The sequence below is a fragment of the Triturus cristatus genome, chromosome 3_1, assembly GCF_964204655.1.
Source record: "Triturus cristatus chromosome 3_1, aTriCri1.1, whole genome shotgun sequence".
In the NCBI taxonomy this organism is placed as follows: domain Eukaryota; kingdom Metazoa; phylum Chordata; class Amphibia; order Caudata; family Salamandridae; genus Triturus; species Triturus cristatus.
In genome coordinates, this window is record NC_140583.1 from 300,323,957 (window position 1) to 300,343,242 (window position 19,286).

General features: G+C 45.6%; 1 protein-coding gene across 4 annotated transcripts in view; it reads left to right on the forward strand.

The window, feature by feature from the left end:
- The window catches only part of GRAMD2A (GRAM domain containing 2A), a 503,088-nt gene that overhangs the window by 141,943 nt on the left and 341,859 nt on the right, over positions 1-19,286 (forward strand). For 3 of the 4 annotated variants that reach the window (XM_085643957.1, XM_085643958.1, XM_085643960.1), the window contains exon 1: positions 11,365-11,681. The exons of the other annotated variant lie outside the window; for it this stretch is intronic. In XM_085643957.1, coding sequence (XP_085500083.1) covers positions 11,500-11,681 — 182 coding nt within the window. In that variant the 5' untranslated portion in view covers positions 11,365-11,499. Of the gene's footprint in view, positions 1-11,364; positions 11,682-19,286 lie in introns of those variants that run through there. 4 annotated transcript variants of the gene reach the window in all.

Below are 19,286 nucleotides of genomic sequence, written 5' to 3' on the forward strand. Positions count from 1 at the left end.
CCCTAGGAGGATGTCTCTTCCATCTAAGCACACCGACACTACAACGTATCTGCCTTCAGGATCAATCATCTGCCCAGTACTCTGGAACGGCACCCCCGCCCTAATCCAGACCAATGCGCCCATGCAAAAGCCGAGTATGTGGTACAGAACACCTTCCCTCGCCATCTCCGCTGCAAAGCCAGTCCCTCCTGTTTATTCAAATGCATTTCCTGTAATAGTGCTATCTGCACCTCTCTCCTTCTAAGATAAGCATGAATCTTGTGACGACGAGTAATAGTGTGCATCCCCCTAATGTTCCAAGATAGACACTTAATACCAACGGCGGTACCCATGGCGTGGTTATACGAATGCTGTCCTCGCTATCTCCCCTAGCGGCATGCTTGATCCCACCCTCCCCTACCCCCTGCACCTCAACTCCCCCAACTTCCACTCCCCAGGATAGGTTCTCTTAAACTAGCCCCCATCCAAACTGAAAGAACCGTCAACCTTGCTCAAAAAGGGTAGTGAGACGTGCACTGACCCTATGGGACCCAAAGCCCCCCCCGGCTCTCCTCCCGACCAGCGTTAATATGAACAGTAACACCAACATGGGGGCCCCATCAATAGTGAGCAATTGGTGCCACCTCCCCCATTCTCACAAGGCATAAACCCTTCAGCAGTCAATCCTGAGCTGCACTGCAAGTTTATGTCACCATGCCATCAGTGTCCAGGTCAGCCAAACAGGTCCACCGTCTGCGGAGTGACCTCCGGTAGTCCAGAATCAGAGTCGCCATTCGTGCTGCCAGCTGGAGAGGACCCAGAGCCTCCAAGCACTCGGTTAGGGGAAGCAGAAGTCGGGCTGGACCCACTCTGGCTGATCGCTGCAACCGGCTGTACTGCTCTGTCTCATTCAAGGCGATGATCTGGCAGCATGAGGGCCCGCGACAGATTCGTAGTTTCAGGGGATCATCTCTCCGCGTTGCTCGCTGCCGAACTCCACCTCGACCTCGTCTGACGTGTCTCCAGCCACTGCCACGCATCCTGCGGAGTGGGGAAAAAGAGCATGCCGGTGCTGTCCACCACACCCAGTCGCGCCGGGAAGAGCATTGCGTACAGAATGCGGATTTGACGCAATTTCCGCTTGAGAGCAACGAAAGAGGCGCGCTGTCTCTGAACCTCCCTGGTATAGTCTTGAAAGAGCATCACCTTGGAGTTGTCAATTTGTAGATGTTGTTTCCCTCGGGCTTGTTGCAGGAGATGGTCCCTATCACGGTTATGTAATAGCCTTGCCACCATCGACCTCGGGGGTGCTCCCGGTTTGGGAGGTCTAGCTGGGACCCTGTGGGCCCTCTCAAGGGCAAAAAACTGAGACAGCCCCTCCGGGGCAACCTCCGACCTGAGCCAGTCTTCCAAATACCGGACAGCGTTGTCCCCCTCCGCACGTTCTGGAATCCCCACTATGCAGAGGTTATTCCTGCGAGAGCGCCCTTCACTGTCCTCCGCCCTCAGCTCCAAAATTCGAACCCTGTTCTCCATCTGCCTCAAGGAGTGCTGCAAGTTGGTCATTTTGTCTGGTACCTCCTCCAATGTCTTCTCGGTCGCCTTGAGCTATCTGGAGCTTATCACATAGATTCCAGTGCAATGGAGGGAAGCAGGAACACAACTTTTCACTTCACAAGTACTTAAGAGAAACGCTGGATGCAGGTTTTTGATTTTGTTTAACCTCTGTATACAAGAGACATACATGCACTGTATGAATGTCAGATGTATTGGTTGGTCTGAGTAGTTACAAACATTTCAATTTAAGTAGAAACCTTTTTAAAAGTTAAATCTTTATCAGCTCTACTCACCTCAATGTAGGGCCTCACAGCGTTTCTATCACACTCACACATTATACATTGACAATAAATTATACGTGTGAAAATCAATATAGAAGCTGCGTTACATAAGTCAAACAGGGCTACAAGGTGTGGGAGTCACATTTTGTCTTTACTGGAAGGCATAATATGTTAAGTGCATGGTCAAAGGGAACACAAAGTCAAGATTTAAAAGGTATTGCAGTGCTTGGGGTTGTCTGTGTCATTAAGACTTCATCTCTACCCAAAGGAAATATTTTTAGTAGCCTTATATTAATGACAGATTGAGAAAAAAAAACAATGTTTCTAAACCCATGCTTTGCAGTCTGCATGCACCTCCTTGATGTTGATTTATAGCTCACTGTGCTATATTTGAAGGTCCACAATTTATGAATTGCAAGGATCTCTGTATCAAAAGCAGTAACTCTACTACCTATCTACATACAATAAAAATCTGTGATCTGCATGTTACATAATGTGCTTTGCAGAAGATACATTCAGTGCTTAATTTCAGCTGGTGGTTGCTGGTGGGGCCCACCAGCACTCATTTTTGGTGACTGGCATATATTCTTTCTAATCAGACATTTCACGACAGCAAGAGAGGGAAAAACAAACAAAGGGGAAACCAGGAGAAAGACAACGATGGAAAATCATCACAAAGAGAGAAAGCAGGAACCTGCAAGAAATGTCTGATAGTCGGTTAAAGAAGCTTGAGGTGGATTCCAGGCTACGCAGCCTTGGTATGCGGTGCATGTACCACTGAGCAGAACTTCAGGATGGCACTCATTCTTTTACAAATTAAGCACTGAAATCCTCTATGTTACTTTATGGGTCAAAACCGTGACTAGACAAAACACAAGATCTCTTAAGCAGGTACAGTAACCACCAGAGTTATCTTACCATTATTATTATCCCCTGAGATTTGCTGAGCACACACAGATCTCTGCAGCAGATGTCTTGACCCAATAAGATATTTGAAAATGCAGAGTTTGTGACCAATTAATCCTGAATAGATTTACTGTCATATTTGTCCTTGTTGCCAATTTCTTTATAGAAAATTAATGTTTAAGCTCTACTGTCAGACTCTGCTTTTCATGTCTCTGTGCCTCGTAACTCTACCTCCTTCCCAGTGCCACACCCCGACCCTCAATATTAAAAATTCTAGTTTTGGAACCAATGTTCCCTCAAATTATTTTCCTCTGTGTGAGGCAGTGCAAGGTCACTGTGCGCTGGAACCAAGGCTATGTGTGCCACCCAACTGGACATGCAAGCGGGTACTGCGCTCAGCAATATAAATCTATGGCAAATACCACTCCAAACGTCTGTTTAGAACGACAGCGTAAACAGGTGCATTACACATATATAGCTCTTTATAATAGGGTCTTGAGACAGTTTTGTGACATACATACATACCTTTGTGACATGAATTGTTCACTCCTGTAGCACCTACACCCTAGGTTTAGAAAAGGACTGAACATAGAAAGTTGTACCATTATAATATTTTTCTGAACAGCAGGGTTGTGCAAGCAGTTAGAAGGAGGCAGCTATTATTGAGTTTGAACCCAGATCCATGCTGGTCATGTCAGTGAAATATGCTGACATTTTTCCTAGTGTAAATTGCCGACACCAAGGCTCATTGAGCTGCGCCTTCAGGTTGTCTGCTTTATCGTTACGAACAGGAATATGCAGACTGTGAATGGGCTCTCTTATTTACAATTTAAGATGGCCCAAAACAAAGGCCTCATGCAAAGGGTCACCGGGAGCCTAATACATATACACAAAGCAATGGTGGGGAAACAAAAGTACATAACTTATCACTTTACAAGTCAAGTACTTAAGAGAAACATTTGAGGCAGGCTTTTGACTTTGTTTACCCCTTGTAGGCAGGTACTGTAAGAAGGTAGGCATATGTTAAGAGTGCATAGCTGGGAGAAACAAAAGGTCTGGATTTAAAATGTAACAGTGCTGGGGCTATGTCTGTATTTATAAGACTTTACTACTATGCAATGGAACCATTTTTAGCAGCGTTATAGGACAAATTGATAAAGAAAACCACAAGGTTCCAAACCCATGCCTGTCAGTTTGCAAGCAGTTTGTTTATGCTGGTTCATAGCTTATTGTGCTATATTATATGGGTTGCAATTTATGAACTACAAGTAATAAAGGATATGTGTCAAAAGCAAAAACCCACTTGCCTATTTACAATTACATTTGTGATTTTCATGTCACATAGTGTGCTTCACAAGAGATGTGTTAGCCCTCTATGCAGCATTATGCATCAAAACTGTAATTAGACAAAACACAGATATCTCCAGCAACTGCATTATCCAATAGAGTTCTCCTACCGTTACTATTACCCCCTGATATTTTCTGAGCACCCAAATATCTCTGCAGAAGGTGTCTTAACACCATAAGATATTTTAAAATTCAGCCTCTGTAATCAGTTTAGCAAGAACAGATTTACTGTCACACTTGTCATTTTTGCCAATTTCTTTGCTGCAGAGTTTGTAAAAAAGTAAAGGTATAAGTTGACAGCCAGACTTATTTTCATGACTCCGTTTCTCTTGACTGCACTTCCTTTCTGTTGTCACGCCTGGACCACCAATTTATAAATTGGCACATCTATGAGGTGTTGGTAGTGGGTTCATGGTGAATTGGCAAAAAAAGTGCATGCTGCTCTAAGATCAGCACCCACAGGAGAAAAGCCTAACAGCCATCCATTCCTCTACCTCCACAAGCTCTAACAGCACCATATGTAAATGGTATGACTTGAAAATGGTTGCACTCTCATTTGTACAAGCTGAGGCTTGAAAATATTTGGGATGCAAAACATTCAACAAACATCACGTTAGGACATTACAAGGTTGCATATGATAAAGTGGTCCAGGAAAGAGCAACCCTTCAAATAGCATGTGATACAACATGAGCCTTTCACTAATTCGAGGAACTGGTTATGGTCTACCCTATATTGAACAATCCAGATGAAGGCCTGCTCTTCATTGCAGAAACTGATGCATCCTTGCAGTACATCCTATGGAGTTATTTTCTCAAACCTTAGCTACTGTAGAGAATAATTTCCTAATTTAAGACGGTGAACAGCTGATCATCAAGGATGACGTTTCCCATTGATGACATTACCTTGAGGGGGCACTGCTTACTGTGGCGACACATTTTTATAATATGGCCTTTCTGAAGTTCACAACGTGTCCTAACTCCTGTGTTGCTCAGTAATCAGTTTTTTTGTAATATGGCATATGCTTTGGCTCAAGCAGCATGGATCTGGGGTGGTGGGGCGGGTAGGTGAGGGTGTAAGGAGGTATATTTGTAAAAAAAGAAAAGTTCACTTACCTCTTTGCCGCTTTGTCCCACTTTGTTTCTCCTCCACCGAACAGGAAGCAGCCAAGCTCCACTGAGCCAATCCCAACGCTACAATACTGTGTTGTGATTGGCTCCCCTAAACCAGTAACATTGCTGCAATGCAGCATTGCCATTGATCTGAGCGTCGTGTTCGGCACTCGGGGACTGGAGGCCTGGGCATGTTCTCCAAGCAGACTGTAATGCAGCCTGCATGAAGAACATGCTAAAGTGCGCATGACTGTTTGGCCGGCCCGAGAGGGCCGGTCAAAGCATCATGCACACTTTTGTGTGCCCACCACTCCTCCCCTGCTCTGTCAGCAACGCAGCCCCACCCCGCCCTCATGCTGCCACAGCAGGGAAGAATAAAATGATAATAACATTGCATTATTATCATTTTGATTTTCCTTTCTTTTACTGCTGCACAGCAGGAGTGGGGCGGCGCTCTTCCGCCTTAGCAGGGGAGCTGCCACTGGGCTCAGGAGAACAGCATGAAAAGGCTGTTTCTTTACCTTTATATCATCATGGGGAAATTGAAGAAGCATACACCATAGCAAGTATTTATTAAAAGTAAGTAGTTAAAAACATGAACTGAGAACCAGTCAATCACATAACAGGAGCGACTGCGAGTACTGTGGATCAGCCGCGGTCGGTAGTAGGTGTAACTGCAGGGCGGTGACGTGGGGAGGGGGTTGGGCAGGGTGGCAGGTAGTAAACTATGGATTACGGAGGTTTACAGGTAAGTTAACATATAAATTAATAAAACGAATTTTGTTGTGTGCACTGCATCGCATTTGGGGATGCAGTGCACGCAACGAAATTCGTTTTATTAATTTATATGTTAACTTACCTGTAAACCTCCGTAATCCATAGTTTACTACCCTCCACCCTGCCCCTCCCCCTCCCCACGTCACCGCCCTGCAGTTACTCCTACTACCGACCGCGGCTGCCGGTATGTTTCTGGGAGGAGCAGGGTTGGGGGGATTCTCCCACATGCATCTGTGAGTCCTCTGCTCTCATTCCCATGCAGGGTGTGTAAAACAACACAATTTGCGGCTAACAAATTGGTAGGGTGGTACATCTGGCCCTAATGGCCTTCTTGACAAGCTGTAAACGATGAAGAAGTTTCACAGGGTCAGCTAGACTTGCTCAGCCTGGATTGAATGATGCCATTGATGACTGGTATGTGCGAGTTGCTATTGATGCCCGGTAAATGCTTCTGTGGGATTTTGTGTCGGCTGAGACATACACCTGAGACCTTGGTTACCTGTATTTGGAGTGACTAGCTGGTGTTGAAGTGAATGCCCAACTCTTGTGAGACCTTGGCAGGAGGTGGAGGTAGTTGCGTGGATTCAGGCCACTCTCTCATCAGCCATGAGGTCACTGGTGTCCCTCACAGGGCAGCACCTACAGCACGTGCTGCATCATTTGAGGGCAGGGTTCCCAGACAGGCGTTCAGGGAGAGGGCTGTCAGCACATTTTTTCCTTTCATATCGGCTCTGCTGCTCACATTGTTCTGGGAAACAATGCCCTTTTTAGCGTGCAGTTTTTTTTCAATCAGGGTTAATGTTAACCCATTAGCAGGTAAATGTTTATATTTGCCTTTGAAATGCTATCTCTGTTGCCTTACCCATTGGACTATTTATCCCTCAAGAAAAAAGCTAGAAAGCCAGGCACAAAATATTATTTGTATTTCACTTAGCTATCAAGTGCCCTACCGCCTCGATTTTCAGCCCACAGCATATTGCATTGTGGGACTTGTAGTTAAATCCCAGACTGCAAAGTGATGTTGGCTAAAATGCCATAACTAGCCAAAGGTGCTATACATGACATGGAGCTACTTGTCAGGTATGTTATAAAATGTTACAAAAATCTTCTAGTCCATTTCAAAATCTGCTTGTTTCACACACAAAACTGAGATAAACTCTGCTCACAAACCTTGTGAGGGTTCACTCTTTCATTCATGTCATGCATTAAAAGTAGCATTGGCAATATGATTTGTTTAGTCTTGTGTGCAGTGAAAAGTTTTATGCTGAGCTTTACAACACTACGAGATGCAACATGGACTTTAGCAACAGTCCCTAATGCAAAACAATAAGTAAGGGGCAGGCGGCATTGGCAGGAGGAACATCACATGATTCTCTCACTTATGTAGGACACGTACAATACAGGTAGCTAACACATTAAAGAGGCGTTGAGAGGGGTCAAAGGACTGTTCCACCCTAAAAGTGCATAAGAATACAAAAAGCACAACACACCTGGAAGAAAGAATCAAACCTCTAATAGAAAACCATACATTCATATAGAATGATGAAACCTGCCTAGCTAGCATGGCATCAGTGCACACCACAACTAGCACTGTAAACATCCAAGAGTCCTACTGTTGACGGGTTGTGCAGTCTCCTATTAACTGGTTCCCTAGTATTGGTACGGTTATGTCCCTTTTGTCAACATGTATGTCCCCCCTCTATTAATCTCTCAAACCTACAACAAAATTGTTTTACTGGCGTTTCCCTGCCACAAAATAAAATTAAAAAACATGGGGCCAAACAACTAACTCAGCTTCTCTTTTCCATCAACCTGTTTTGACGCTGAAATATTGCCCCTTTGGGATAGGTACTTCCTCAGGATTACAGGCACATCACTTCAAATATTGCTATGCATGTGCATTCTATATATATTTTTTTCATCATATGCAGCGAAAACACTCTTTCTTCGTAGAACAGAGCAGTATTAGTGCAAGCTTTCCTCTTGCAGGGGATACATATATGTAGGGCAGCAGCAGGGCAAGCTCTCCCAATCACAGGACACACATAAATCAGGCAGGAGCAGCACAAGCTTTTCTTTTTCACAGAATTGGTACAGGATGGCAGTAACAAATCAAGCTTTTATCTTTCACAGAAGGCAGCAAGGGCCATCTTCCATCCCCCACAGAACACATGCCAGGCTCATTTCATTGCTCACAGAAACACGCACAGTTCAGGTATGAGTGACATGCAGGTTAGAGACAGATCTCTGGAGCCGGTGGTTAATGCAATAAGGGGAACCTTCATTGGGTATAAGTGAGTGAATATGAGTTAAGACACCATTCTCAGTTAGGTGATATTCCACATCAACATCCTGAAGCTGTCCACTTATTTAGAAATAGCAGTTAAACAATAGGGCATTGTTGCTTGCAGCAGACCAGCCACAGCCTTAGGAACTATGCTCTGTAAAGGCACACATGCAGCAACCTCTTTTAAAAGGTTTTTAATGCGCGTGCACCAACCGCAGTGAAATCCCAGCGGTGGTGCTGCACCTGCTCAAAATGTTGAGGGCTCCTCAGCTCTGTATGGGTACAAATTCAGCAAGTTTACAAACATCCACCAGCATGTCGGAGTGAGTTATTGGGTTTTGTCCCCTCCAACTAGTTCCAGCTTTGAGTATTGTTTAGATTTGGACATGCCCAATATAAATTGTATATTGAGTCCCTAGCTGCAGAAAAAAGGGCAGCCAGTGGTCTCATGTAAAGGTTGAAAAGCAACGGGGCAGAATTGACCCCAGTGGAATGCCATGACTCGATTTCTTAGCTGCAGCGTACATGGTAACGCAGGCACTTGCTGGCGATCTGAAAGCAACAAGGTAATCCATTTGATCCCTTGACCACTCTAACTGAGGAGGTTGTTCCAAGATGGAGTGGTCTATGGTGTCAAATGCCACTAAGGGATCTAAAAGTACAGCTGCTTAAATACACATGTCCTCTGCTAGACAGCGAAAATCACCTGAAATGGTTAGGACCACTGAGTTGGAGCTATGAGTAAGTCTGGGCTGAGAACTCTGCTCCCCTCGCGGAGTTTTCAGCACTCCAAAATATGCGGAGCTTGCGGAGTTCCGAAAAACTCTGCTCTGCGGCGCAGAGTTTTTTTCCTTGCTGGCGCTCATCACCATCAAGTTGGCGAGCGAGGAAAATCTGCCTCCCAGAGAGATTTTTCCTCATTCACGCTCTTCAACGTCAAGTTGGCGAGAGAAGGGAAATCAACCGCCAGGCGAGATTTCTCAATGCGGGCGGTCGGCTTTCTCAATGCGAGTGGCCATGTATGCTCGTGACTGCTCGCATTGAGAAACCGTCAGTTCGCGTTGCGAAAGCAGCCGCTCGGGTAGAAAATCTACTCAAGCGGCAGAAAGGAAGCAGCGCCTGCTTGCGCTGTGTACGGTGCCGTTCGCGATAATTTCACAGCACGAACAAACACCCGGCACTGAAAATTATCACGAACGCTTTTTTTTTAACCCACTCTGCCACTTGCGGATCTCTCGCATGAAGGATGTGACCCGATTGGGGCCACCCGGGTCACTCACGACCACCTCTCAGCCTTCCATGCAAATGAAGAGTAGCTCAGACAGTAGAGAATACAAACCAAATATATTTATTCAGGTACACTCGTGCGGAGCCCAGTCTGTCCAGTCTCTGTGGATTGCTGCAGAGGGACTGACATCAGCAAACATGGTAATACATTATGTACAATTCAGGACCAATGAAGACACGCCCAAGAACTGGAAATTTCCAGTTGGAGGCAGCTACACAAAGAAAGTACTGAAGGATGAGTTTCAATCCTGGGACCGGGCACACACTATCTTTATGCCAAGGTCGTTCGGCCTGTGCCCACCGCTGGACTAGTGGGATCAAGGCCTCTATCTAGTGGGACAGGCATGCTCTAATAAGAACAGTGTATTCATTAGTACAGCAAGGCCCAACCTTGGGGAAATTAAAACTATCAAAGCTGCTTCAGCAGGGACAGAGAGAAATTAGTTTCGATCATGGCTAAAAATGGTGGCCAAACATAAAATGGTGCCTCAAATGCTAACTTATGCAGAATAATATATAAACAACACAGCTAAGACATTTTTATTCTAACACGCGTAGCACTTCGCACTTTTGCACTTCGCGGACTCAGCCCGAGATTAGCTATGAGCTGGTCAAAATCCAGTCTAGAACATGTCGAAGAGGCCTCTGTGCTCAAGAAATCATTGGACAGCAGTTTACCCATAATGTGCCAAGGAAAGGCAAAAGTGTAGGCAAAAGTGTAGCCTTCTAAATCTGTCCCTATGTATGTATGTATGTGTGTTTGTATTTATATACATTTTTTTCCCTAGGCTTGTATATCTTGTAAATGTGTGTGTGTGTCTGTGTATATATACGCACACACACACACACATTTACAAGGCTATGTCTACATTACCTTTGCAATGGCAGCACGTCTACCCTGCGCCCCGCCCCCTCCTTCCCGCTCTGTCTCTGTGCTGGGGGCAGTCAGCGACATCCTCCTCCGCTGCCCAGAGACTTCAGAGATGCCTGTGAGACACCGGGACAGTCCTTGTCCTCTGAAAACCGGGGCTGTCCGGGGAAATCCAGCAGGTCTGATCACCCTAAAGTGTATGTAAGGATATCCACATGCACCTTTGAGCCCCCTTCTCGTGCAGTGGGCGTGCATCCTTCACAGGCTCCCTCCACCCCCTACAAGTGTGAAATCTACCCTCACATGCACGTTGTGGTGTGTCACCTTCCAGTGACTGGTGTGGTCTCCTCCGCCACATCTCAATGCTTTGGTCCCTCCTTTCTTTCCATGCCGGTGTGCGTCTCCCTCCAGCCCCATACACATACTAGACCGGTGAGAGAGGCCCTTCTACCTGTGCAGGTGTCAGCGAGCCACCCCTCGTCCCTACATGTCTGTATCGCTCGTTCCATAGGGGTGCTTGGCTGCTTCCTTCTGTAGATGGCTGCCTCACACCTTCCTTTACAGGTGCGGTGTATCCTATGCAGGCCTGTATGCATCGCTCTTTCCATCATGGTGTTTCCCGCCTGCCCAATGTGGCGTGTCTCACTCCATCCCATAGGGGTGTCTCCCTCTTTCTATGTATAGATATGTATTTATGTCCTTTCCTTGCGGGGGTCGTCGGGTGTGTGCGTCCATTTAGGCGCGCATGAGAGAGCACGTGTGTGCCTCTCACTTTCTCATACAGGTGTGTCATCCTCCTTCCGATAAGGGCGCCTCGCACCTTCTTTCCATGGAGGTCTGTCACTCTCCGTAGGGGTGTGTGTAGGTGAGGTCTGCTCAGGCGTGCGTCTCGCTTGTTACACGCGGGTCACGAGCACGGGGTATGGCAGATCGGAGTTACATGCTCGCGGGAGGGGAGGGAGTGAGGGAGTGTCTCCTCGCCTGTCACCCTCGCAGCTCCTCCTGTGAGGGGAGTGGAGCGTAGGTCCTCCCTGTCAGCCGAGGGAGCACCGGCCGGCCTCCCTCATAGATCCGGAGTGAGTCCTGCTCTCCTAGGCATGTACTGGAGCCCACCCCGGGGGAGCCGATGGGTGGAGCTTAAGAAATTCACAAGAAGTCGCCCTCATCGCCTCCAAGCTATAGAAGAGGTGACGCTCAGATGCTGCCGGCACCCGGGACAAGGAAGAGATGCCGTGAAGAGAGCTCGAGCCATGGCAGAAGAGGAAATCCCAAACGGCGTGTGAGTACAGAAGGGGCAGAACCCTTACTTCTATGAATGAGCAGTGTAACTATCATGTATGTGTACAGAGGGGGCATAACCCATACATACCTCTAGAATGTAAACAGTGTATCACGTGGAGCTCTCATGGTCTGTGAGTAAAGACGGGGACAAACTCTTACCTCTAGAAAAGATCAATTTATCATGTATGTGTACATACCTCTAGGAATGAACAATGTGTCATGTACGTGTACATACCTCTAGGAATGAGCAATGTATCATGTATGTGTACATACCTCTTGGAATGAACAATGTATCATGTATGTGTACATACCTCAAGGAATGAGCAACGTATCATGTACGTGTACATACCTCTAGGAATGAGCAATGTATCATATGTGTACAGAGGGTCATAATCCACACCTCTAGAATCTCAACAATGTATCACGTGGAGCTCTCTTGGTCTGTGAGTAAAGACGGGGAAGAACTCTTACCTCTAGAAAAGATCAATGTATCATGTATGTGTACATACCTCTAGGAATGAGCAATGTATCATGTATGTGTACATACCTCTTGGAATGAACAATGTATCATGTATGTGTACATACCTCAAGGAATGAGCAATGTATCATGTATGTGTACATACCTCTAGGAATGAACAATGTATAATATGTGTACAGAGGGTCATAATCCACACCTCTAGAATCTCAACAATGTGTCACATGGAGCTCTCAGAGTCTGTGAGAACAGAGGGGGCAGAAGCCTTACTTCTAGAAATAAGCACTTTAATCATGTATGAGTACAAGGGGTAGGGCAGAACCCTTACCTTTAGAAGGTGGGTAGTGCATCACATGAAGTTCTCAGAGAGTCTGTGTGCAAAGAAAGGACAGGACCCTTACCTCTAGAAATGAGCAGTGTATCTTGTGGAACTCCCAGAAGGTCTGTAGGTGCAGAGGGGACAGTTCCTATACATCTAGAACCTGAGTAATGTCTGAGGTGGAACTCCCAGAGATCCTGTGAGTACTTGGAGGGGCTGAACCCATACCTCTAGATCCTACACAATGTATCATGTGGAACTCCCAGAGAGTCTCTGAGTACAGAGGGGGGCAGAACTGTTACCTCTAGAAATGAACAATGTATCACGTGAAAGCGAGGGGAAGTACCCATCCATTTAGTGCATGAGCAAAGTGTGACACAGAGTCAGTGAGTTTGTGAGTAGAGAGGGTGACAGAGTAAATTCTCTAGAACCTGAGCTGTGTGTCACATGGAATTCCCAGAGTGGCTGCGACACACAGTGTCGACTGTGAATACAGTGGGAACACCTAGAACCAGAGCAATGTCTGATGAGTACTCCCAGAGAGCATCTGAGGACAGAGGGGAGCAGAACCCTTACATCTAGAACTGAACAATATACCATGCTTGTCTCAAAGGGAGAGCTTGTGAGTAGAAGAACAACGCCTCTAGAATCTGAGCACTCCATCACACAGAACTTTGAAAGAATCTGTGGGACTCCCAGAAAGGGTATTATCATGGACTCGAGCAGTGTTTGTTGTGAAACTCCCAAAAGACTGAAGACCTGGTTCTCTAGAACCCGACTGACATCTCATCATGTGGAATATCCATACAGAATGTGAGCACATGGAGACTAGAACTCGGACCTCTAGAACCCAACTAACATCTCATTATGAGGAATATCCATGCAGACTGTGATTACGTGGAAACTAGAATTCGGAGACCCTAGAACCCGACTAACATCTCATTATGAGGAATATCCATGCAGACTGTGATCACATGGACACTAGAACTCGGACCTCTAGAACCCGACTAAAATCTCAATATGAGTAATATCCATGAAGACAGTGACCATGCGGAGACTAGAACTCGGACATCTAGAACCCGACTAATACCTCATCATGCATAATATCCATGCAAACTGTGAGCACGCGGAGACTAGTAGAACCCGACTAACATTTCATCATGTGGAATATCCATGCAGAATGTGGCTATGCAGAGACTAGAACTCAGACCGCTAGAAACTGTCTAATACCTCATCATGAGGAATATCCATGCACACTGTGAGCACGCAGAGACTAGAACTCGGACCTCTAGAACCCGACTAACATCTCATTATGAGGAATATCCATGCAGACTGTGATCACATGGAAACTAGAACTCGGACCTCTAGAACCCGACTAAAATCTCATTATGAGAAATATCCATGCAGACTGTAACCATGCGATGACTAGAACTCGGAAATCTAGAACCCGACTAATACCTCATCATGCGTAATATCCATGCAAACTGTGAGCACGCGGAGACTAGTAGAACCTGACAAACATATCATCATGTGGAATATCCATGCAGAATGTGACTATGCAGAGACTAGAACTCGGACCTCTAGAGCCGGACTAATACCTCATCATGAGGAATATCCATGCACACTGTGAGCGCGCAGAGACTAGAACTCGGACCTCTAGAACCCGGCTAACATCTTATTATGAGGAATATCCATGCAGACTGTGATCATATGGAAACCAGAACTCGGACCTCTAGAACCTGACTAACATCTCATTATGAGGAATGTTCGTGCAGACTGTAACCATGCGGTGACTAGAACTCGGACATCTAGAACCCAACTAATACCTCATCATGCGTAATATCCATGCAAACTGTGAGCACGCAGAGACTAGTAGAACCCGACTAACATTTCATCATGTGGAATATCCATGCAGACTGTGATTACGTGGAAACTAGAACTCAGACCTCTATAACTCGGCTAAAATCTCATCATGAGGAATATCTATGCAGACTGTGACCATGCGGAGACTAGAACTCGGACATCTAGAACCCGACTAATACCACATCATGCGTAATATCCATGCAAACTCTGAGCACACGGGGACTAGTAGAACCCGACTAACATTTCATCATGTGGAATATCCATGCAGAATGTGACTATGCAGAGACTAGAACTCGGACCTCTAGAGCCCGACTAATACCTCATCATGAGGAATATCCATGCAGACTGTGAGCACGTGGAGACTAGAACTCGGAACTCTAGAACCCGACTAACATCTCATTAAGAGAAATACCCATGCAGACTGTGATCACATGGAAACTAGAACTCGGACCTCTAGAACCCGACAAAAATCTCATTATGAGGAATATCCTTGCAGGCTGCAACCATGCGGTGACTAGAACTCGGACATCTAGAACCCGACTAATACCTCATCATGCGTAATATCCATGCAAACTGTGAGCACGCGGAAGCTAGTAGAACCCGACTAACATTTCATCATGTGGAATATCCATGCAGAATGTGACTATGCAGAGACTAGAACTCGGACCTCTAGAGCCCGACTAATACCTCATACTGAGGAATGTCCATGCAGACTGTGAGCACGCAGAGACTAGAACTCGGACCTCTAGAACACGACTAACATCTCATTATGAGGAATATCCATGCAGACTGTGATCACATGGAAACTAGAACTCGGAGCTCTAGAACCCGACTAACATCTCATTATGAGGAATATCCATGCAGACTGTGATTACGTGGAAACTAGAACTCGGACATCTAGAACACGACTAATACCTCATCATGCATAATATCCATGCAAACTGTGAGCATGCGGAGACTAGTAGAACCTAACTAACATTTCATCATGTGGAATATCCATGCAGAATGTGACTATGCATAGACTAGAACTCGGACCTCTAGAGCCCAACTAATATCTCACCATGTGGTATATCTATGCAGACTGTGACCGTGTAGAGACTAGAACTCAGACCTCTAGAACCCGACTAACATCTCATCATGAGAAATATCCATGCAGACTGTGACCACGCGCAGACCTCGGACCTCTAGATCTCGACTAATACTTCATCATGTGGAATCTCCATTCAGACTGTGACTATGCGGAGACTAGAACTCGGGCCTCTAGAACCCGAATATCGGTTAATGATGTGAAACACACAAGCAGACTGATATTACATGGGGGTTAGAACCCGACCCTCTAGAACCTAAGGCACAGATGCCATCATGTGGAATACCTACATTGAGAGTGAGCATAGGGGGAGGTTCTGCTCTCCTCAGATCTGATCAGTATGCAGACGGACTCTTAGCAGCACCCCCATCCCTCGCACTCAGCCACACTTCACCTCTAGGCCCTCCACAAGTCCAATCTGGGACCCCCAGGTAGGCTGTGAGCACAGCGAGGGTCTTTTACTAATGCCCCTCCCTCCGCCTCAGCTATCACCAACCCACTCTGGACCACTAGAACCACGGGCGTGGGAACCGGAAGGGGCAGGGGAGGTTAACCATCCTCCTACCCCAGTTTAGGAGTGGGGGCGCAGGTGAGAATATGCCCCTGCCCCCAGAGTTTGAAGTGGGAACTGAAGATTAAAAAGTGGTAGACAGAGCTGGACTCCCTGAAGCCATGCTGCTCATCACCTAAGACTCCTCGAAGTGCTGTAACTTGAGGAGTGAACTCTGGGGGTCTCTATGACCTCATGTTTCATGAATTATTTAATTGTGGCCATTGAGGTGGTCAGCCTTTCCTAAAAGTGTTCTTTTTGTGAAGCCAGGCCATCCTGCGGTGTGAGGGAATGCAGAAGCTGCTGTGATATGTCAGGGTTACTGCGGTCTCGCCTGACTTGAGAAAAGGAGCTATTTTGGGAGATGCTCAACACCTCAGTGACAGCAATTAAATCATGAAAAAAGAAGCAACATCGAAGAGGTGTCGGAGCCTCCACAGAGTGAAGCTTTTTAAGGAGAAGTGGTTGCACATTGCAGCATTATTTCAGGGAGGGATGTCTGTGATGATGTATGCTGTCTGTAAAAACATTCAAAACAGAAAAGTACACCTTTCAAACCCCATGACTAAACACGTGTTCATATATGTGTGTGTATATAGTGTCAATTTGATTTAGGGTGTGATACGTTTTTTTTTTAAACTCCATATAATAACACTAGTTGAATAACAATAATTGAATAACTGACCGCAAAGGACTGACCTTTGGTGTAAAACGGAATAGAGAAGGATATAGCCCTACATTCCCCAAACTGCAGAATATGCATTCGTGGACTGAAATCCCGGCTACCCCACTCGAACTAACTGTGTGATACATGTCCCATCGCTTCACTTCGTATAATTTTGCTTAACCATCCAGTTTGAGATCACACGGAAGTGATAAAAGTATCTTACCTGTACAAAAAACTTACATTTACCTGGATAACATAAAAATAATCTTGCTTCTCATTTAATTACAATATAGACTATTTAAACAGAGGACATGGCTGACACATTCTCGATAACTCGTGACAGCGTCATCAGGGCAAATAGGGATATTCCTGAATGTTTCATGTTGAAAAGATATTACTTTAAATTAATGTCACTTAATTCAGTGATATCGTTAGAGATGCTAATAAATGTTGCACAATATGTTTTTCATTGTTAAGTCGTTTTCATATTTTTTTAATGACTTTGTTGTCTAATTGACATCTTTTTTTATCCGAACGAAGTTTCTTGATGATGCCATCTTTTGATGGCTCGGTCAAGGCGCTGCCGGTTAAAGCTAGGCTAGCCCCTTGCATAGCTCTCAAGGCTGGTCATGGTCTGAAATGCCCCTGGCTAGTAGTCATGCAACGTATGGGGGGGGGGCTCCCAGACAACTTGCGAATACAGGGAGTGCTACCCGGCCCCTCTCGTCATCATTCCGAGTCGCACACTGCACCTCTAGGGCACTTACGGCATGTTCCAAAGTGGTGCTACTCAGCTACTGGCCCTATAGCGCTATAGAGCGCTTCAACACTTACTGGCTATAAAGCGCTATAAAGTGCCTCAACACTTCGCTAGGGGCAGTAAGAGCTATATAGATCCAATTAGCGCTAGCGGGAGTTAATAGGCACTTGTCTTACGTGCTCCCCGGGAGCAACGAGTGATTTCAGTCTTCCAGGCAGGAGGTTAGTACGGAGGGGCACAAACTCGCACCTCGAGGATCTGTACACGTCTCGCGCGGAGCTCCTATGTCTCCAGCTCAGTTCACTCTGCACACATGTGCATCAGTGAGACAGGATAGTTTAATGGAGAGTTCAAGATGGCCCGGATAGCTGCAGGCCCAGTCATATCTAGCTTTAGGGTTAGAGTGGCATGGATGGCAGGCTGGTGTGGTTGGAGGCACGGTAGTATGGCTGTGGCAAAAGGTAGGTTGGCATTTCTGGCTGCGAGGTGTAACTGGCGGGATTGGGCAGGTGTGACTCCAGGAGTGCACATAGCGCTTTCTTCGTGTTGCATACGTCACATGTCTTTTCTATGTTGGTATGCACTCTTGTCTCGGCAGTTTATACATTCTTTCATTGTGTCTTGTCTACTTCTTCCCCCGACCTTTTTTATTATTTATTATTATAGCTAGGGCCACTGGAAATATGCGAATCTGTGACTGCGTTTCCCCCCGCATAATTATGGATTTACCACATGAACCACATGATCCATCATTGCCTAATGTGAAGATTTTAGCAAACATTGTTTTTCGAGCTCAAACAGATCAAAAGTTACTAAAAACATTGCAACACGTGTTCGTGCGCAGGGGACGTCCCTCCTAAAGGTGATCTGGTCATCTTTCAGTTGCTGGTTGTTAACCTGCTACTGATGAGGGGAAATCTTTTCCCACATGGTATTACTATGGACTCATTTAGAGGTTGCAAGGGGTCACAGCTGCCACCCCTGGCTTGTCCCTTGCGACCCCTGGTATTGTGTTTGCAACTTCTCGCCTCAGAGGTGGCAGTGCCAGGAACACAGGGGCAGCTCCTCCTTATGGACGTCGGTTGGAGTGCCACTTACTTGATTTGCTGTCAGTTTTTTTTATTATACTAATAGTTAATAATATCATATCATTCACTGTTAGTGTAATGAACAAGTACTAGAATTACTTGGAATATGACCCTAACTGGCAACTGAGAACAGTAAAAAATGTTTTTATATGTATGTTGTGTGTGTGCTTGCAGTGAGAATGTGTTTATGTGAGAGAAAGTGTGTGTTTGAGTGAATGTGGGTTTATGTGTAAGCATTTGTGTGTGTGTGTGTGTGAGTTAAAGAAAAGGTCAAATGGCATTTGATATCACTTCCACCAACCCTGGCATTTTGGTGAGTTGACACCCACGAGCATTGACATCTGTAAAAATGCCAAAATAATGAGGTAATACTATCAAAAAAAGTGCCACATTATGCCATATAATTTGCCTTTTCTTGCCATATAATTTAGTCAATCCTGCAGCATAATTTGGTGTACCCTACTGCATAATTCCAGTGGCCCTGATAATACCCCGTCTCCCGTTCTTTTCCTCTTCTTGCTCTTCCACCGGTCCCTTTCTTTCATGCCTGGGTGGCCCAACATTGTGAATGTTTTCCACCATTTTTTTCAATACTGTCCGACTTTCGTGAACTTTGCAAAGACTGCAGTGTTCAAAATGTGAGAAGAAATCTTGCCATATTCTAAATTCCAATTTAGAAGGAACATTCTAATGCCAAAAATATTTTTAAGGAAAGCTTCTAGAGAAAAAAATATGCTTGCAGGAAAAGTTCTGCAAATTCCATATAATGTGCATTTTATAAAGAGCAAAATCTG